Source organism: Entelurus aequoreus, linkage group LG17 (assembly GCF_033978785.1).
Source record: "Entelurus aequoreus isolate RoL-2023_Sb linkage group LG17, RoL_Eaeq_v1.1, whole genome shotgun sequence".
Taxonomy (NCBI): Eukaryota; Metazoa; Chordata; class Actinopteri; order Syngnathiformes; family Syngnathidae; genus Entelurus; species Entelurus aequoreus.
The window spans coordinates 14,941,989-14,963,102 of NC_084747.1; the positions used below are offsets into that span (position 1 = coordinate 14,941,989).

The window sequence follows — 21,114 nt, forward strand, 5'->3', positions numbered from 1 at the left end:
CATTCTGGTAGACTTGGTCTTTTTTCCACTCATCTGCATAATTTTGCATGCACATTACGTTTAATCCCATTGTTTTTGTGCCACCTCATGTGTATCGTGTGCTGGTAAGACAATACACTTCCAGGAATCAGAGAAAACACCAATTAGTATTATTTTGTCACTTGGCAATTAAGGTAAAAGCTTGATTAATGAGCACACTTCGATAAAATGATGATACTGCTAATTTCCTGGAGAAGGAAGCTTGTACTAAACTTCATAGCGATCAGCAACTCTAACTCTAGCGCTGCTGTTCACTAACTTACATCACTAATCGTGTTAACAGTTATCGTGCTAATCGCTAGCTATCTTAAATGCAAACATGAATAAAAAAAATAAGTAGATAGATGGATAGTACTTTATTGATTCTTTCAGGAGAGTTCCTTCAGGAAAATATAAAAAATAATTAAAAAATTAACATCTTTCCTCATTACAAACATCATAACCCAATCTAAACACATTACTGTCTGAGCAACTAAGATATTCAATTGTGCACATTGAACCTACAGGCTGTGCTCTCTTAGACCTGAGTGATAAATATGAATTTTTTTTTAAAACTTGTTGTAAATTCATCTATCTTACTGTTCAGGAAAGTTTCAGATACAGAGAAGACATGGGGTCATGAGTAGATAAGATTATGCTCCAGATAATCCAGTTTGTATGAATACCTCAGATATTTGTGAAAGAAGCAGTGAGGAGGTCCTGGGTAGGGTGGATGTCACCACATATGAGCAACATACCACAAACTAAACAGCTAATTGGTTATTTTCCCTTGTGTGTTCTCATGTGTTTTACTGCGTCTGCATTATGTGGGAACCTTTTACAGCACACTGAACAACTAAATGATTATTCTGCAGCGTGCGTTTTCATGTGTTGAGTCAAAGAACTATTTTGAGAGAACCTTCTGCCGCACACTGAACATTTAAATGGTTTCTCTCCTGTGTGCGTTCTCATGTGCAGAGTCAAGTGGCTGGTTTGAGAAAAGCTTTTATTGCACACTGAACAATTAAATGGTTTTAGTCCAGTGTGTCTCCTTATGTGTTGAGTCAAACCTTGTCTGGAAACAAAGATTTTACCACAAACTGAACAAGTAAATGTTTTTTCTCTTGTGTGTGTTCCCATGTGCTCAGTCAAATTGCACTTATGGGAAAATTGTTTACCACAGACTGAACAGTGAAATGGTTTTTCGCCCGTGTGTGTTCTCATGTGTTGAGTCAAATTGTGCTTTTTAGTAAAGCTTTTAGCACAAACCGAGCAGCTCAAATTTTTTTTAGAGGGTTCAGAGTGTTTGTTGTCAGTGTGAGTCCTCATATCACCTTCACAGTCTGCATCGCTGCTCAAAGGTTCTTCAACCTCATCTTCAGCCTCACTATCTGACAGTGGAGCTAGGAAGTTGTCTAGTTGTGGTTTCTCTTCATCATCTTCAGTCTTCACAGAGACAACAGTCAGTGGCAACTTGGTGTAATCAGCTTCCTCTCGTCCTAGAAGACACTCTCCCTCCTGAGTGATCCAGAGTTCCTCCTCTTCCTTTTTAATGTGGGGTGGCTGTGGAGTCTCCTGCTTCAAAGTGGAGCTCCCCCCTTGCGATTGAGGTGGAAGTTCTTCTGGAAGATCAATCAGCTGCTGGACGTCTGCAGGACACAAACACACTTTAGTTCAGAAATGATCCATGAAATGTTTCCCCTTGAACTCGGTACCCATTTTCCTCTATGTACTGTATGTGTGTGTAGTGTTTCATGGCCATTCATTTAGTGCCTTGCCAGAATGATGGATCAATGTTTACATGACTTGGCTGAGACTCAGATAAGTGGAGGGAGAATCGCAAAACATGCGTTTGATGGACATTACGATACTCCAAACTAGCAGTGGGGAAAAAAATCAATGAGGAAATATAGCTCAACATTTTTTTGACAATACTTTTCCTAAGAAGTCGACAGTGAGGATTTTTTTTACATTTAAGTGCAATAAATTGTATCCACTTTCTGTACAATTACTATGAATGGAAATTGGTCATTTTAATTACTTACTTTTTTTGACACAGTATGTCATTCATATAGTGTTCATATATACAACTTGCATTTTAAAAGGGGTCATATCATGATCTTTTTTTCTAAACACCTAATGTTGGTCTATATAACATGTAATGATGGTTCTTTGGTCAAAATATTGATAGATTCTGCTGTAAAGAACTATTTTCAAGCCAATATTGGCGGTTTTGAGAGGCGGAGTTGTTAGATGCAAATGAAGCCCTCCCTCCCACACCCCCTCGCACTGACTAGGCTTTCGCCCCCACCCCGGTAGCTTTGTTTACTACAATAGTTGTTTTTTTGTTTTGTTTTGCTAAGACCGTGTGCAATATGGACACCTGTGATCACCACCATCCATCGGATTTTTACTTGACTTTCACCACAACTCAACATATACAAAATATTGTAGACTGGAAAAGACTGTTCTGTCTCCCTGTAATGTTTGATCCTGTTCTGTCTCCCTGTAATGTTTGATCCTGTTCTGTCTCCCTGTAATGTTTGATCCTGTTCTGTCTCCCTGTAATGTTTGATCCTGTTCTGTCTCCCTGTAATGTTTGATCCTGTTCTGTCTCCCTGTAATGTTTGATCCTGTTCTGTCTCCTTGTAATGTTTGTCTGATCTTGAATGGGATTGTGCTGAAAATGTTAATTTTCCCTCGGGGATTAATAAAGTATTTCTGATTCTGATACCAAACCGAAACAGACTTGTGCATTACTGTGCATTGAAACAACTCAATAGTGTACAAAACGGGCTTTCTTCAGGCGCATCTAAAAATACAGTACAGGTCAAAAGTTTGGACACACACCTTCCCCTAATTCAATGCGTTTTCTTTATTTTCATGAATATTTATTTACATTGTAGATTGTCACTGAAGGCATCAAAACTATGAATGAACACAAAAAAAGGTGAAATAACTGAAAACATGTTTTATATTCTAGTTTCTTCAGAATAGTCACCCTTTGCTCTGATTACTGCTTTGCACACTCTTGGCATTCTCTCAATGCGCTCCAAGCACACCTGTGAAGTGAAAACCATTTCAGGTGTTTACCTCTTGAAGCTCATCCAGAGAATGCCAAGAGTGTGCAAAGCAGTAATCAGAGCAAAGGGTGGCTATTTTGAAGAAACTAGAATATAAAACATGTTTTCAGTTATTTCACCTTTTTTGTTAAGTACATAACTCCACATGTGTTCATTCATAGTTTTGATGCCTTCAGTGACAATCTGCAATGTAAATAGTCCATCCATCCATCCATTTTCTACCGCTTATTCCCTTCGGGGTCGCGGGGGGCGCTGGAGCCTATCTCAGCTACAATCGGGCGGAAGGCAGTGTACACCCTGGACAAGTCGCCACCTCATCGCAGGGCATGTAAATAGTCATGAAAATAAAGAAAACACTTTGAATGAGAAGGTGTGTCCTAACTTTGAACTGTACTGTAAATAAACACGCATCAGTAATTAAAACATATATGCACGTGGTACTAGCATAACATACACAGACCTTAAAGTGGGACCCATCTAAAATTTCCAAGGACCACACACATCACCGCCTGTGGGTCTGAGGGACTCGCTATATAGAAAACCTATCAACATCACTTGTCCATCTGGCATGTAGCATTATGATCAATAATGTAATTTCATGTGACGTGATGTCAGTCATGTGATGTAACTGTATGTGCAGATTAGTACGTGTGTACGCCATGACATAGTATGACTTGACTATAAAAACACTTTGGGTTAGGGATGTTTAGTTTAGAGTTGCATTAAGACTTCTGTGTGTTAAGTTTGTGTGTGTTACTGTGTACGTTGTTTCAGTATTGATGACAAAATGGTCTTATTTAAGACATTTAGGGGCACCTGTGCTCTGAGTAGAAAACAAAGCATACAGCCCTGAATATCCCCACCATGCATTTATGGTTTGATTATAAATGTCCAGGACAGATGCAGATCTCAAATACACAAAAACATGGTCCAATAGGTGAGGAAAGTTGGTTTTGCATAAAATATCCCCTACTAAATTCTGATAATTGAGATATAAAACGACACATCAGATTCTAAAGCTTTTTTTATAGCACACAACACCAATTGGATTGACATACAGGTACATCCATCCATCCATTTTCTACCGCTTGTCCCTTTCGGGTTCGCAGGGGTTTGCTGGAGCCTATCTCAGCTGCATTCGGGCAGAAGGCGGGGTACACCCTGGACAAGTCGCCACCTCATCGCAGGGCCAACACAGATAGACAGACAACATTCACACACTAGGGCCCATTTAGTGTTGCCAATCAACCTATCCCCAGGTGCATGTCTTTGGAGGTGGGAGGAAGGCGGAGTACCCGGAGGGAACCCACGCAGTCACGGGGAGAACATGCAAACTCTATCGAATCGAACCAGGACCTTCGTATTGTGAGGCACATGCAGTAACCCCTGTCCCACCATGCAGCAAAACAGCACCTTTCATGTGCTGTACAGACAGAGGCCCCAGTGAGAATTGAACTCACGACCCCTGGTTTACAAGACCAGTGCTCTAACCACTGAGCTATGAGGCCTTGACACCCACTCACACTTGTTTTAATACAATCAGGCTGCCCGACGATCGTGTGGATAAAACCACAAAGAAGAAAAACGGATATATAATATTAATAAAGTAATGGAAAAAACAGGGAAATTATGGGGAAATGTTTTTTTTTGTATACGATTTGGGATTCAACAAACCCTTTGAAAAAGGCACTACTGTAATTAGTCCTAAGTTATTAACAAAGAAGTGTCCGCGTTGGAAGAATTAATTTCTTGTTGAAATATACAAATAGATTTTGACTTTTTGCAACTTAAGAAAACATATTTTTTAAACAATCCATGTTTTAAGTGCCAAACATTTAGAGATCCGAAAACATATGTTGATTTGCAAACCAGATAGAACAACAAATCATTTAATTTGCTTTGGTAATTTTCCTGGACTTTGATCTGTGACACTTGTGGAGAACTTCCCAATCAAAAGTTGACAGTAATCATATTATTCTTGTTCTTTATTACCTCCAATCCTCTGCAAGTTGATGTAGACATGTGATCCAGTCTTCTCTTCACACACTGCACATCTCTTACTCTTCCCCAACATCTCTTCTTTCACATCATTATTGTCTTTACACAAGCGCTTGTTTTGCTCTTCCACTTTCTTCATTTGACTTTTGCATTCTTTCATCTCCTCTGATGTGAACTCCACTGCCTTCTTCAAGCTAACAATCATGGCGGCTCTTTCTTTACACTCTTCAACAAAGTCGGCTCATTTCGCATCCACGCTCTTTTCGGGGTTTACAACGTTCTCCAAAATTACGTTGTTGGAAACTTCAACTCGCTCCACTTTATCTTCGGTTATCGTCTTTTTTCTCCGTTAGTGATTCTCTTTCATGTTCTCTTTTACCGGACGTCGCCATCTTAGCATAGCAGTAGTCGTCCATCTTCTATCACGTCTTCAATCTTCACTTCAGATAACACTCCATCGCTCCAAACTCAACTTCCGTTTTTGTGGGCTTTACAAAAGACGAATCCTGAGGTATTTGTAGCTATATTTGACGTGAATATATATATATATATTTATGTAAGACTTCTCCAGAAAGAACAGTCTCTCAGTCCGCCATCTTGGTCAAGCCATTTACACATGCGCCAAAAGTCAGCAACTTCCGTTCCCAACTCGACAGCAGTTCTTTTCAAAATAAAGGTATTTTACTATAGGTGGGTGTAGTGATATGTGCTGGGAACGGATATTACGTAGGGTGCACCACGGACCCCACCTATGTAACACCACTACTGTTATGTAAGACAACCGTGCTGAAATAAAACATTTTCCAGTCATAACTACTAACTGTCCGATTGTATTCCACAAGATGATAGAAGTGATATTTTAAGAGCCATTTTCTTTGACGCGCTTTAGTTTTTTCCTGACTTTATTAATATTATATATATCTTTTACTTCTTAGCGGTTTTATTCGCACGACCGCCCAGCAGCTTGATTGTATTAAAACAAGTGAGAGAGAGTCTCAAGTCTTCATAGCTCAGTGGTTAGAGCACTGGTCTTGTAAACCAGGGGTCGTGAGTTCAATTCTCACCGGGGCCTCTGTCTGTACAGCACCTGAAAGGTGCTGTTTTGTGAAACAGGGGTTAGTGCATGTGCCTCACAATACGAAGGTCCTGGGTTTGATTCCCAGGCTCAGTGTGTAGAGTTTGCATGTTCTCTCCGTGACTGCGTGGGTTCCCTCCGGGTACTCCGGCTTCCTCCCACCTCCAAAGGCATAGCAACCACAATAGAACTCAAACTAATGCAATCTTTTGTCCTTTCTTTTCATTTAGTTTACTCTAACACTACTAATATAGTAGAGAATAAACTCGATTGCATCACAGAGTGAGTGTCAAGGCTTCATAGCTCAGTGGTTAGAGCACTGGTCTAGTAAACCAGGGGTCGTGAGTTCAATTCTCACTGGGGCCTCTGTCTGTACAGCACATGAAAGAAGCTGTTTTGCAGCACTGTGTTACAGGGGTTAGTGCATGTACCTCACAATACAATGGTTCTGGGTTCGATTCCCGGACTCAGTTTGCATGTTCTACCCGTGACTGGATGGGTTCCCTCCTTGTACTCCGGCTTCCTCCCACCTCCAAAGGCATAGCAACCACAATAAAACACAAACTAATGTCATCTCTTGCCCTTTCTTTACGTTTAGTTTACTCTAACACTACTAATATAGTAGAGCATAAACTCGATTGCATCACAGAGTTTCTCAAACAAATCAGATGTTCAAACAAACATTTCACAAAGTGATTGCTGCAGACACGATCACGTTCGATTGCATTCCACAAGATGATGAAAGTGACATTTTAAGAGCCATTTCCTTTGACGCGCTTTAGTTTTTTCCTGACTTTATTAATATTATATATCCCTTTTTCTTCTTTGCGGTTTTATTCGCACGATCCTCCAGCAGCTTGATTGTATTAAAGAAAGTGAACGTGGTTGTCAAGGCCTCATAGCTCAGTGGTTAGAGCACTGGTCTTGTAAACCAGGGGTCGTGAGTTCAATTCTCACTGAGGCCTCTATCTTTGCAACACATGAAAGGTGCTCTTTTGTGAAACAGGGGCTAGTGCGTGTGCCTCACAATACGAAGGTCCTGGGTTCGATTCCCAGGCTCAGTGTGTAGAGTTTGCATGTTCTCTCCGTGACTGCGTGGGTTCCCTCCGGGTACTCCGGCTTCCTCCCACCTCCAAAGGCATAGCAACCACAATAGAACACAAATTAATGCGATCTCTTGCCCTTTCTTTACGTTTAGTTTACTCTAACACTACTAATATAGTAGAGAATAAACTCGATTGCATCACAGTTTCTCAAACAAATCAGATGTTCAAACAAACATTTTACAAAGTGATGGCTGCAGACATGATCACGTTCGATTGCATTCCACAAGATGATGGAGGTGATATTTTTAAGAGCCCTTTCCTTTGACGCTCTTTCGTTTTTTCCTGACTTTATTAATATTATATATCTGTTTTTCTTCTTTGTGGTTTTATCCGCACGATCCTCCAGCAGCTTGATTGTATTAAAACAAGTGTGAGTGGGTGTCAAGGCCTCATAGCTCAGTGGTTAGAGCACTGGTCTTGTAAACCAGGGGTCGTGAGTTCAATTCCCACTGAGGCCTCTATCTTTGGGCGGTATAGCTCGGTTGGTAGAGTGGCCGTGCCAGCAACTTAAGGGTTCCAGGTTTGATCCCCGCTTCCGCCATCCTAGTCACTGCCGTTGTGTCCTTGGGCAAGACACTTTACCCACCTGCTCCCAGTGCCACCCACACTGGTTTAAATGTAACTTAGATATTGGGTTTCACTATGTAAAGCGCTTTGAGTCACTAGAGAAAAGCGCTATATAAATATAATTCACTTCATTTTACAAAGTGATTGCTACAGACACGATCACGTCCGATTGCATTCCACAAGATGATGAAAGTGATATTTTAAGAGCCATTTCCTTTGACGCGCTTTAGTTTTTTCCTGACTTTATTAATATTATATATCCCTTTTTCTTCTTTGCGGTTTTATTCGCACGATCCTCCAGCGACTTCATTGTAACAAAACAAGTGTGAGTGGGTCTCAAGGCCTCATAGCTCAGTGGTTAGAGCACTGGTCTTGTAAACCAGGGGTCGTGAGTTCAATTCCCACTGAGGCCTCTATCTTTGCAACACATGAAAGGTGCTGTTTTGTGAAACAGGGGTTAGTGCATGAACCTCACAATACGAAGGTCCTGAGTTTGATTCCCAAGCTCAGTGTGTAGAGTTTGCATGTTCTCTCCGTGACTGCGTGGGTTCCCTCCGTGTACTCCGGCTTCCTCCCACCTCCAAAGGCATAGCAACCACAATAGAACACAAATTAATGCGATCTCTTGCCCTTTCTTTACATTTAGTTTACTCTAACACTAATAATATAGTAGAGAATAAACTCGATTGCATCACAGAGTTTCTCAAACAAATCAGATGTTCAAACAAACATTTTACAAAGTGATTGCTGCAGACACGATCACGTTCGATTGCATTCCACAAGATGATGAAAGTGATATTTTAAGAGCCATTTCCTTTGACGCTCTTTCGTTTTTTCCTGACTTTATTAATATTATATATCTGTTTTTCTTCTTTGTGGTTTTATTCACACGACCGTTCAGCAGCTTGATTGTATTAAAACAAGTGAGAGGGAGTCTCAAGGCCTCATAGCTCAGTGGTTAGAGCACTGGTCTTGTAAACCAGGGGTCGTGAGTTCAATTCTCACTGGGGCCTCTATCTTCAACACATGAAAGGTGCTGTTTTGTGAAACAGGGGCTAGTGCATGTGCCTCACAATACGAAGGTCCTGGTTTCGATTCCCAGGCTCAGTGTGTAGAGTTTGCATGTTCTCCCCATGACTGCGTGGGTTCCCTCTGGGTACTCTGGCTTCCTCCCACCTCCAAAGGCATAGCAACCACAATAAAACACAAACTAATGTCATCTCTTGCCCTTTCTTTACGTTTAGTTTACTCTAACACTACTAATATAGTAGAGCATAAACTCGATTGCATCACAGAGTTTCTCAAACAAATCAGATGTTCAAACAAACATTTCACAAAGTGATTGCTGCAGACACGATCACGTTCGATTGCATTCCACAAGATGATGAAAGTGATATTTTAAGAGCCATTTCCTTTGACGCGCTTTAGTTTTTTCCTGACTTTATTAATATTATATATCCCTTTTTCTTCTTTGCGGTTTTATTCGCACGATCCTCCAGCAGCTTGATTGTATTAAAGAAAGTGAACGTGGTTGTCAAGGCCTCATAGCTCAGTGGTTAGAGCACTGGTCTTGTAAACCAGGGGTCGTGAGTTCAACTCTCACTGAGGCCTCTATCTTTGCAACACATGAAAGGTGCTCTTTTATGAAACAGGGGCTAGTGCGTGTGCCTCACAATACGAAGGTCCTGGGTTCGATTCCCAGGCTCAGTGTGTAGAGTTTGCATGTTCTCTCCGTGACTGCGTGGGTTCCCTCCGGGTACTCCGGCTTCCTCCCACCTCCAAAGGCATAGCAACCACAATAGAACACAAATTAATGCGATCTCTTGCCCTTTCTTTACGTTTAGTTTACTCTAACACTACTAATATAGTAGAGAATAAACTTGATTGCATCACAGAGTTTCTCAAACAAATCAGATGTTCAAACAAACATTTTACAAAGTGATGGCTGCAGACACGATCACTGTCCGATTGTATTCCACAAGATGATGGAGGTGATATTTTTAAGAGCCCTTTCCTTTGACGCGTTTTAGTTTTTTTCCTGACTTAACTAATATTATATATCCGTTTTTCTTCTCTGCGGTTTTATTCACAGGATCGTACAGCAGCTTGATTGTATTAAAACAAGTGTGAGTGGGTGTCAAGGCCTCATAGCTCAGTGGTTAGAGCACTGGTCTTGTAAACCAGGGGTCGTGAGTTCAATTCTCACTGAGGCCTCTATCTTTGCAACACATGAAAGGTGCTGTTTTGTGAAACAGGGGTTAGTGCATGTGCCTCACAATACGAAGGTCCTGGGTTCGATTCCCAGGCTCAGTGTGTAGAGTTTGCATGTTCTCCCCATGACTGCGTAGGTTCCCTCCGGGTACTCCGGCTTCCTCCCACCTCCAAAGGCATAGCAACCACAATAGAACACACATTAATGCGATCTCTTGCCCTTTCTTTTCGTTTAGTTTATTCTAACACTACTGATATAGTAGAGCATAAACTCGATTGCTTCGCGGAGTTTCTCAAACAAATAAGATGTTCAAACAAACATTTTACAAAGTGATTGCTGCAGACACGATCATGTTCGATTGCATTCCACAAGATGATGGAAGTGATATTTTAAGAGCCATTTCCTTTGACGCTCTTTCGTTTTTTCAGTAGTGTACACAATTTTGGAAATAAGACCTAAAAGGTGCTGTCCACGCATGTGGCCACTAAGCCTTTAGAGTAGAGATGTCAGATAATGGCTTTTTTGCCGATATCCGATATTGTTCAACTCTTAATTACCGATTCCGATATCAAACGATACCGATATATACAGTCGTGGAATTAACACATTATTATGCCTGATTTTGTTGTGATGCCCCGCTGGATGCATTAAAAAATGTAACAAGGTTTTCCAAAATAAATCAACTCAAGTTATGGAAAAAAAATGCCAACATGGCACTGCCATATTTATTATTGAAGTCACAAAGTGCATTATTTTTTTTTAACATGCCTCAAAACAGCAGCTTGGAATTTGGGACATGCTGAGAGAGTATGAGGAGGTTGAGGTGGGCGGGGGGGGGGGGGGGGGTATTGTAGCGTCCCGGAAGAGTTAGTGCTGCAAGAGGTTCTGGGTATTTGTTCTGTTGTGTTTATGTTGTGTTACGGTGCGGATGTTCTCCCGGAATGTGTCTGTCATTCTTGTTTGGTGTGGGTTCACAGTGTGGCGCATATTTGTAACAGTGTTAAAGTTGTTTATACAGCTACCCTCAGTGTAACCTGTATGGCTGTTGACCAAGTATGCGTTGCATTCACTTGCGTTTTTGATTGATTGAAACTTTTATTAGTAGATTGCACAGTACAGTACATCCATCCATCCATCCATCTTCAACCGCTTATCCGGAATCGGGTCGCGGGGACATCAGCTCCAGCAGAGACCCCCAGACTTCCCTCTCCAGAGCAACATTTGCGACTTCCTCCTGGGGAATCCCGAAGCGTTCCCAGGCCAGAGAGGAGATGTAATCCCCCCATCTGGTCCTTGGCCTGCCGCGGGGCCTCCTCCCAGTGGGACGTGCAACGAGGACCTCCCTAGGGAGACGCTCGTGAGGCATCCGCACGAGATGCCCGAACCACCTAAGCTGGCTCCTTTCCAAGCGAAGGAGCAGCGGCTCTACTCCGAGTCTCTCTCGGGTGACTGCACTTCTCACCCTATCTCTAAGGGAGATGCCAGCCACCCTTCTGAGGAAACTCATTTCGGCCGCTTGTATCCGCGATCTTATTCTTTCGGTCATTACCCACACTTCATGACCATAGGTGAGAGTAGGAATGTAGATAGCTCGGTAGACCGAGAGCTTTGCCTTCTGGCTCAGCTCCCGTTTCGTCACAACAGTGCGGCAGAGAGACTGCAATACTGCCCCAGCTGCTCCGATTCTCCGGCTGATTTCCTTCTCCATCTTTCCCTCACTCGTGAACAAGACCCCGAGATACTTAAACTCCTCCACCTGGGACAGAGTCCTGTCCCCTACCCGGACTGTACAAACCATCGGTTTCCTGCTGAGAACCATGGCCTCAGATATGGAGATGCTGATCCTCATTCCAGCCGCTGAACACTCGGCTGCGAACCGATCCAGTGAGAGCTGAAGGTCACGAACCGAAGGTGCCATCAGGACCACATCATCTGCAAACAGCAGTGACGCAACCTTTAGCCCCCCGAGACGTATACCCTCTCCGCCATGGCCACGACTCCGCCTAGAAATCCTGTCCATGAAAATCACAAACAGGATAGGTGACAGAGCGCAGCCCTGGCGGAGACCAACCCCCACTGGAAACGGATCCGACTTACATCCAAGCACCCGGACACAACTCTCGCTTTGGTTGTACAGAGATTGGATGGCCCTCAACAGAGTTCCCCTCACTCCGTACTCCCTCAGCACCTCCCACAAGATCTCCCGAGGGACGCGGTCATATGCCTTCTCCAAATCCACAAAACACATGTAGACTGGATAGGCATACTCCCAGGCCCTCTCCAGGATTCCCGCAAGCGTAAAGAGTTGGTCAGTTGTTCCACGACCAGGACGGAATCCACATTGCTCCTCTTGAATCTGAGGTTCGACTATCGGCCGGACCCTCCTTTCCAGTACCTTGGCGTAAACTTTCCCAGGGAGGCTGAGTAGTGTGATACCCCTGTAATTAGCACACACCCTCTGGTCCCCCTTTTTGAAAAGGGGAACCACCACCCCAGTCTGCCACTCCCTCGGCACTGTCCCAGACTTCCACGCAATGTTGAAAAGGTACATACATATATACAGTACATATTCCATACAATTGACCACTAAATGGTAACACCCGAATAAGTTTTTCAACTTGTTTAAGTCGGGGTCCACGTGTGTGTGAAAAGCCGTAGATATTATGTGACTGGGCTGGCACGCAAAGGCAGTGCCTTTAAGGTTTATTGGCGCTCTGTACTTCTCCCTACGTCCGTGTACAACTCCGTACAGCTGCGTTTTAAAAAGTCATACATTTTACTTTTTTAAAACCGATACCGGTAATTTCCGATATTACATTTTAAAGCAGTTATCGGACGATATAATCGGACATCTCTACTTTAGAGTAATGCTGAAACTAACATAGGCTCCTTGTTCTTTTGAGAGTTCAGCTTAACATCCGCCAAGTATTAGCCACAGTAGATACCACACAGTGGTCAGAGGAGCCAAGAGGAGCACTGATAGTGACAACATGATTGTCTGGTGAAGTAGTAAGGAAAATATCCATTTTGGAGCAATTTCCATCATTCCCAATCCTTGTAGGATCATCAACTAGTTGGTGGAGGCTGCTGAGTATAACTAATTAATGAGCACCTTCCCCATGAGTGTCAAGTCGTTTTACTTTAAAGCCAGTCTCCATGATGGCACATTCAGATCCCCAAGAAGAACCATTTCAGACTTTGGGTGCAAATATTGAATATGTCAATATGCTCAGATATTACATCATACACTGAGTCATCATCTGATGTTGGTCTGTAGACACAAAACATGAACACCAGGCGACCCGGAAGGTGTAATTTCAGGCAGATCCATTCATGTTGTTGGTGTTCAGAGTCAGGCAATCTAGAGGCGGTAAAAGAAGACTACTATTCTTCCCCGGCTGAAGTCATCAGGCTCGTCTGAAGAAGGAGTAACCAAGCACTACAAGCATCTATCTTATTATTCGGGAAAGTTTCAGACACACACAAGACATGGGGTCATGAGTAAGGCTGAAACGACGCGTCGACATAGTCGACGTCATCGGTTACGTAAATACGTCGACGCGTCGCATATTTACGTCACACTACCGTCATGGCGGAGACTGTGCGAGCGAGGGGGAAAAAGCACGCCAAAAGTGTGGGAGTATTTCAATACACGGCCTAATAATGTTGTTGTATGCACACTGTGTCGAGCGGAAATGGTCTATCATAGCAGCACAACGGCTATGAACGAACATTTGAAAAGAAAACCATCAACCATCAACTAGTCAATCGTCCGTGTTAGCATACGTTGTCATCATTACACAAAAACATGAATGTGTCATTTGTATCTGCTAGGGGTGTAACGGTACGTGTTTTGTATTGAACCGTTTCGGTACGGGGCTTTCAGTTCGGTACGGGGGTGTACCGAACGAGTTTCTAAGCTAAAGCTAACTTTAGCTGCTAAAGTCTTAACAAGCTGCTTTGCTCCTCCTGCCTCTGTCTCAGCACGCAGCATTGTCCCACCCACACAACCATCTGATTGGTACACAGAAAGCTCTACCAGCCAATCAGCAGTGCGTATTCAGAGCGTTACCAGCCAATCAGCAGTGCGTATTCAGAGCGCATGTAGTCAGCGCTTCAGTGTGGAGCAGATAGGTGTTTAGCAGGTAAGCATCAGGCAGCGGACTCTCCCCAAATGATAATAAACACCTCCCAGTCAACTACTAGTAACATCACTATGAGCCCGTTGACCTTCTAGAAACTTCAACTGCAGCTCAGCTCGCTCGCAGTCCTGGCTTGAGGTAAAGGCTAATTAGCTCTCAGTTCCAGCCACATCGACCCCTTCTGAGCGTAGACATGCTAACCTTTCTTTATTACAACTGTTAGTCACTCACTGGAATGAGTAGAATTGGTTATTGTGTACTGTGTTGGACTGGATGTTTATTTTGCACATTTTAAAAGCAATACTTAATGTTTACAGTGCTCCAGAATATTTAGATTGGCACTTTTTTGTATTGGATGTTTATCTTTATTTTTGCACATTTTAGCAAATAAGCAATACTTTCACTTTTGTTGAAATGTTTACACTGTTGTTACAGAATATTTCGTTTTGCACTTTTTTGTATTGGATGTTTATCTTTATTTTTGCACATTTTAAAGCAAAATAAGCAATACTTTTACTTTTGAAATGCTTATACTATTGCAGAATATTAAGATTTGCACTAGATGTTTACTTTTATATTTGCACATTAACAAGCAAATAAGCTACTTTTAATTTTGTTATATGTTAAAAGTTTTAAATGTTTACATTGTTACAGAATATTTTCTCATGTTGTTGTCAATGTTGACTGAGTGGCCATACTTTTTTTTTTTTTGTAAATAAAAGCCATGCCTTTTGAAAAAACTGGCCTACATTTTTTTTTCATCTTCATTTTAAATAAAATAAAATAAAAAATAATCGGTAAAAGGAAAAGTAATCTATAGATTAATCGAAAAAATAATCTATAGATTAACCAATTAATCGAAAAAAATAATCTATAGATTAATCGATAGAAAAATAATCGTTAGCTGCCGCCTTAGCCATGAGTAGATAAGATTATGCAACAGATAATTTAAATTTGTATGAGGACCTCAGGTATTTTTAAAAGAAGCAGCAAACCTATTTTGGAGGAGGTCTTGGCTTTGGGTGGATGTTGCAATGTATGCGCAAAATACTACAAACTATCTGATTGGTTATTCCCCCTGTGTGTTCTTATGTGTCTTACTGCATCTGCATTAAAATGGAATCTTTTATCCCAGACTGATCAACTAAATGTATTTTCTCCTGTGTGTTGCATTACGTGTTGGGTCAAACCTTGCATAAAAAAATATAGATTATATAGATTCTCTCCAGTGAGTTTTATTGTGTGTTGAGTCAAATAGCTCTTTTGAAAACAAAAGGAACAATTACAAGTTACTTTATCCCGTGTGTGTCGTCATGTGTTGAATCATATTGTTCTTTTGAGAAAAGATTTGACCACAAACTGAACAAATATATGTTTTTTCTCCTGTGTGTGTTCTCATGTGTTGAATTAAATTGGTCTTATGAGGAAAGCTTTTACCACAAACGGAGCATTTAAATGGTTTTTCGCCTGTGTGTGTTCTCATGTGTTGAGTCACGTTGCTGTTTCGAGGAAAGCTTTTACCGCAAACTGAACAATTAAATGGTTTTTCTCCTGTGTGCGTTCTCGTGTGTTCAGTCAAACGGATCTTTTGCGAAAAACTTTTACCGCACACGGAACACTTAAACGGTTTTTCTCCTGTGTGCGATCTCATGTGTTGGGTCAAATGGCTCTTTCTAGTAAAGCTTTTACAACAATCTAAGCAATTAAATGTTTTTTCTCCTGTGTGTGTTCTCATGTGTTCAATCAAATGTCCTTTTTGGGAAAAGCTTTTACCACAAACTGAGCACTTAAATGGTTTTTCTCCCGTATGTGTTCTCATGTGTCGAGTCAAAAGGCTCTTTTGAGAAAAGCCTTTACCACAAACTGAGCAGCTATAACGTCTTTTTCCTCTCTTCTTTGTAGAGTGTTTGCTGTCAGTGTGAGTCCTCATATCACCTTCACAGTCTGTTTCGCTGCTCAAAGGTTCTTCAGCCTCATCTTCAGCCTCACTATCCGAGAGTGGAGCTAAAAGGTTGTCTGGTTGTGGTTTCTCTTCATCATCTTCAGTCTTCACAGAGACAACAGTCAGTGGCAACTTGGTGAGATCAGCCTCCTTTGGTTCTAGAAGACACTCTCCCTCCTGAGTGATGCAGAGTTCCCCCTCTTCCTTTTTAATGCAGGGTGGTTGTGGAGTCTCCTGCTTCAAAGTGGAGTTTTCCCCTAACTGAGGGGGAAGTTCTTCTGGATGACCAATCAGCTGCTGGACGTCTGCAGGACACAAACAACACAAGCAAACTTTAGCTCAGACATGATCCATGAGATGTTTCTCCCTAAACTCACTACACACTTTCTCCCGTGTGTGTCATTTTGTGTTCGGTCAAATGTCCCTTTTCAGTAAAGTTTTTAGCACAAACTGAGCAGCTTAAACATTTTTTTACCGGTCTTCTTTTTAGAGCATTCAGAGTGTTTGTTGTCAGTGTGAGTTCTCATATCACCTTCACAGTCTGTATCGCTGCTCAAAAGTTTTTCAACCTCCCTATCTGGTAGTGGCGTTAAGAGGTTGTCTAGTTGTGGTTTCTCTTCATCATCTTCAGTCTTCACAGAGACAACAGTCAGTGGAAACTTGGTGTAATCAGCTTCCTCTCTTCCTAGAAGACACTCTCCCTCCTGAGTGATGCAGAGTTCCTCCTCTTCCTTTTTAATGTGGGGTGGTTGTGGAGTCTCCTGCTTCAAAGTGGAGCTCTTCCCTTCCGACTGAGGGGGAAGTTCTTCTGGATGACCAATCAGCTGCTGGACGTCTGCAGGACACAAACACACTTTACACACTTTCTTCTATGTACTGTATGTGTGTGTAGTGTTACATTGTCATTCATTTAGTGCCTTGCCATAATGATGGATCAATGTTTACATGACTTGGCTGAGACTCAGACAAGTGAAGCTCGAATGAACATTAGGTTATTACAACCGTGTGGTGGGGGAAAAAAATTGAGATGGTAACGTATTGCAAAACTTTGCTACTAGTAATAAAAAACGTTTTATTTCTTGCAGTAACTTATGTGGGGCATCTGTGTGCTGAATAGGCGTGCAACAATTTGTCGACATTGTAAACAAACATAGAAAACAAATATTGTCTGTGACAAATACGTTTGTCAGCAATAGTTATCAGCATCACTCGTGTTTTTCCGGAAGGGATGCAAGTCAGGGCGGCCGCACGAACAACATTGCGTGTAAACATGTCAAGTGTGGGAACATTTCTGCGGAAAAGATCATCAGGACTCCTCTTCCTCCTATCCAGGAGATGGCAAAAAGCCGCTGCCTGACCAGGGCTCAGCAAATCTGCAAAGACTCCTCCCACCCCCACCAAGGACTGTTTTCACTGCTGGACGCTAGAAAGAGGTTCCGCAGCCTCCGTAGCAGAACCTCCAGGTTCTGTAACAGCTTCTTCCCTCAGGCCATAACACTCTTGAACGCATCATAATAATCCCCTCAATTCCCCCTCAAAAATGGATTAACTCGCTGGAATAAAAAAGACAATATAACATACATTCATAAACGTGGATGCATATGCAAAAGTGCAATATATTTATCTGTACAGTAACCTATTTATTTATATCTGCACCTTATTGCTCTTTCATCCTGCACTACAACCAGCTAATGGCAACGAAATGTCGTTTTTATCTGTACTGTAAAGTTCACTTTTGAATGACAATAAAAGGAAGTCTAAAGTCTAATTCTGGTAGCCTCAGTTACACATTTGAGTTGGCATTTGAATTTGGTAAGTGGAATTTACTTGTTTTGAATATTTATGCAAGACATTTTTTTTTATCACTTATGAGTGCAACTCTTTATTTTCTTTACACAAGCGCTTGTTTTGCTCTTCCACTTTCTTCATTTGACTTTTGCATTCTTTCATCTCCTCTGATGTGAACTCCACTGCCTTCTTCAAGCTAACAATCATGGCGGCTCTTTCTTTACATCCTTCCACAAAGTGGGTTAATGTGTCATTAACACCCTTTTAGAGCTCAAAATAGCTGTAAAATTATAAAAACTTCAACTCACTCACCTTCATACTTCGTCCTTTTCTCCGTTAGTGATTCTCTTTCATGTTCTCTTTTACCGGACGTCGCCATCTTAGCATAGCAGTAGTCGTCCATCTTCTATCACGTCTTCAATCTTCACTTCAGATAACACTCCCTCGCTCTAAAGGAATAAATCTATACCTTGATGTGTTTGATGCTATATTCGATTCTACATGGCTATAAAACTGTAAATGTTCAACTCCTCCGCAAACTCAGTCCGCCATCTTGGTCTTTTCGGACTGCCACTGCTCGATCGCTTTGCGCATGCCCCAAAAGTTAGCGACTTCTCCTCCGGACATGGCGGCAGTTTATTTTTTTAATATCTTTTTTTCAAAATAAAAGCCATTTTGACTATTGTTTTAAATAATCGGCAACTACGCTGTAAAAATCAAAATACATTTTTGACGGCAAGTGATCAAGCCAGAAAGATAGTAATAACCGCAGTAAGTAAGTATGTATGTGTATATATATATATATATATATATATATATATATATATATATATATATATATATATATATGTATATATATATATAAATATATATATATATATATATATATATATATATATATATATATATATATATATATATATATATATATATATATATATATATATACATATATATATATATATATATATTAGGGGTGTGGAAAAAAATCGATTTGAATTCAAATCGCGATTCTCACGTTGTGCGATTCAAAATCGATTCTCATTTTTAAAAAATCGATTTTTTAATTTTTTAAATTTTTTTAAATTAATCAATGTAACAAAACAACACACAGCATTACCATAACAATGCAATCCAATTCCAAAACCAAACCCGACCCAGCAACACTCAGAACTGCAATAAACAGAGCAATTGAGAGGAGACACAAACACGACACAGAACAAACCAAAAGTAGTGAAACAAAAATGAATATTACCAACAACAGTATCAACATTAGTTATAATTTCAACATAGCAGTGATTAAAAATCCCTCATTGACATTATCATTAGACATTTATAAAAATTAAAAAAAGAACAATAGTGTCACAGTGGCTTACACTTGCATCGCATCTCATAAGCTTGACAACACACTGTGTCCAATATTTTCACAAAGATAAAATAAGTCATATTTTTGGTTCATTTAATAGTTAAAACAAATTTACATTATTGCAATCAGTTGATAAAATATTGTCCTTTACAATTATAAAAGCTTTTTACAAAAATCTACTACTCTGCTTGCATGTCAGCAGACTGGGGTAGATCCTGCTGAAATCTATGTATTAAATGAATAGAGAATCCTTTTGAATGGGGAAAAAAATCGTGTTGAATTGAAAAAAAAAATCGATTTTGAATCGAATCGTGACCCCAAGAATCGATATTGAAACGAATTGTGGGACACCCAACGATTCACAGCCCTAATATAGATCCCCGCCAGGCCGGATCTCCCAAGTGCACAGGTGTCAAACTCAAGGCCCGAGTGCCAGATCTGGACACGAAAGCTTGGCAAAAATGTGTGTTAAAAAAATACTTCATTTTTTATTACTATCCATCAATCCATCCTTCAATCCATCTTCTCCCGCTTATCCGAGGTCGGGTCGCGGGGGCAGCAGCCTAAGCAGGGAAGCCCAGACTTCCCTCTCCCCAGCCACTTTGTCCAGCTCCTCCCGGGGGATCCCGAGGCGTTCCCAGGCCAGCCGGGAGACATAGTCTTCCCAACGTGTCCTGGGTCTTCCCCGTGGCCTCCTACCGGTTGGACGTGCCCTAAACACCTCCCTAGGGAGGCGCTCGGGTGGCATCCTGACCGGATGCCCGAACCACCTCATCTGGTTCTTCTCAATGTGGCTTTACTTTGAGCTCCTCCCGGATGACAGAGCTTCACACCCTATCTCTAAGGGAGAGCCCCGCCACCCGGCGGAGGAAACTCATTTGGGCCGCTTGTACCCGTGATCTTGTCCTTTCAGTCATAACCCAAAGCTCATGACCATAGGTGAGGATGGGAACGTGGATCAACCGGTAAATTGTGGGCTTTGCCTTCCGGCTCAGCTCCTTCTTCACCACAACGGATCCATATAGCGTCCGCATTACTGAAGACGCCGCACCGATCCGCCTGTCGATCTCACAATCCACTCTTCCCTCACTCGTGAACAAGACTCCGAGGTACTTGAACTCCTCCACTTGGGGCAAGATCTCCTCCCCAACCTGGAGATGGCACTCCACCCTAAATGCAAATAATTATTTAGATTTTGACAGGAAAAAAAAGTGCATCTTTTAAACGTTATCTAATCATGCCAAATGTTACATTATATTGTGTATTACAAAAATATGTTAGTAAAGATAACAGTTTGTATGTGAAAAATAATCTAATAATCGAGTGCATAGGCAATGGTGTAATAATATGAGGTACACATTTACATCAATGCTGTCAGATATATCTATTTTTTCATCAGATCAATTTGAATTTTCATTAATCACAGGTTATTGCCCGCATGCATAATTTTAATTAATTTAAAAAGCAGACCTCTGAAGACAGCCATTGAAGGCCTACTGAAAGCCACTACTACCGACCACGCAGTCTGATAGTTTATATATCAATGATGAAATCTTAACATTGCAACACATGCCAATACGGCCGGGTTAGATTAGTAAAGTGCAATTTTAAAATTCCCGCGAAATATCCTGCTGAAAACGTCTCGGTATGATGACGTTTGCATGTGACGTCACAGATTGTAGCGGACATTTTGGGACAGCATTGTGGCCAGCTATTAAGTCGTCTGTTTTCATCGCAAAATTCCACAGTATTCTGGACATCTGTGTTGGTGAATCTTTTGCAATTTGTTTAATGAACAATGAAGACAGCAAAGAAGA

At 41.4% G+C, this 21,114-nt stretch overlaps 4 protein-coding genes and 9 non-coding genes across 13 annotated transcripts in view; 10 read left to right on the plus strand and 3 right to left on the minus strand.

Annotated features, from left to right (window-relative positions):
* Window positions 1-21,114, minus strand: part of LOC133632464 (uncharacterized) — a 508,815-nt gene that overhangs the window by 354,953 nt on the left and 132,748 nt on the right. The window lies entirely within an intron of this gene.
* The window catches only part of LOC133632484 (zinc finger protein OZF-like), a 421,867-nt gene that overhangs the window by 153,288 nt on the left and 247,465 nt on the right, over window positions 1-21,114 (plus strand). The gene's annotated exons all lie outside the window — the stretch shown is intronic.
* Window positions 1-21,114, plus strand: part of LOC133632486 (gastrula zinc finger protein XlCGF57.1-like) — a 295,607-nt gene that overhangs the window by 57,500 nt on the left and 216,993 nt on the right. The window lies entirely within an intron of this gene.
* On the minus strand, window positions 168-18,502 carry LOC133632499 (zinc finger and SCAN domain-containing protein 31-like). Its single transcript, XM_062024953.1, has 4 exons — window positions 18,244-18,502; window positions 16,676-16,978; window positions 16,137-16,448; window positions 168-1,667 (listed from the first exon to the last, which is right to left on the minus strand). The coding sequence occupies exons 1-4, from the start codon at window positions 18,332-18,334 to the stop codon at window positions 883-885; spliced, it is 1,491 nt and encodes a 496-aa protein (XP_061880937.1). The 5' UTR covers window positions 18,335-18,502; the 3' UTR covers window positions 168-882.
* Window positions 4,537-4,609, minus strand: trnat-ugu (transfer RNA threonine (anticodon UGU)). Its single transcript has one exon. It is a non-coding gene; the product is annotated as a tRNA-Thr (tRNA).
* trnat-ugu (transfer RNA threonine (anticodon UGU)) lies at window positions 6,099-6,171 on the plus strand. Its single transcript has one exon. It is a non-coding gene; the product is annotated as a tRNA-Thr (tRNA).
* Window positions 6,468-6,540, plus strand: trnat-agu (transfer RNA threonine (anticodon AGU)). The gene has a single exon. It is a non-coding gene; the product is annotated as a tRNA-Thr (tRNA).
* Window positions 7,067-7,139, plus strand: trnat-ugu (transfer RNA threonine (anticodon UGU)). The gene has a single exon. It is a non-coding gene; the product is annotated as a tRNA-Thr (tRNA).
* On the plus strand, window positions 7,666-7,738 carry trnat-ugu (transfer RNA threonine (anticodon UGU)). The gene has a single exon. It is a non-coding gene; the product is annotated as a tRNA-Thr (tRNA).
* On the plus strand, window positions 8,188-8,260 carry trnat-ugu (transfer RNA threonine (anticodon UGU)). Its single transcript has one exon. It is a non-coding gene; the product is annotated as a tRNA-Thr (tRNA).
* trnat-ugu (transfer RNA threonine (anticodon UGU)) lies at window positions 8,788-8,860 on the plus strand. Its single transcript has one exon. It is a non-coding gene; the product is annotated as a tRNA-Thr (tRNA).
* On the plus strand, window positions 9,386-9,458 carry trnat-ugu (transfer RNA threonine (anticodon UGU)). Its single transcript has one exon. It is a non-coding gene; the product is annotated as a tRNA-Thr (tRNA).
* trnat-ugu (transfer RNA threonine (anticodon UGU)) lies at window positions 9,989-10,061 on the plus strand. Its single transcript has one exon. It is a non-coding gene; the product is annotated as a tRNA-Thr (tRNA).

Excerpts from the sequence above, each read along its gene's own strand:
- LOC133632499 (XM_062024953.1), bottom strand. The coding sequence starts at position 18,334 with ATGGACGACTACTGCTATGCTAAGATGGCGACGTCCGGTAAAAGAGAA. Across the intron at positions 16,449-16,675 it reads CAGCGATACAGACTGTGAAG|ACGTCCAGCAGCTGATTGGT; the intron begins GTGATATGAGAA and ends TGTGTCCTGCAG. Across the intron at positions 1,668-16,136 it reads CAGCGAAACAGACTGTGAAG|ACGTCCAGCAGCTGATTGAT; the intron begins GTGATATGAGGA and ends TGTGTCCTGCAG.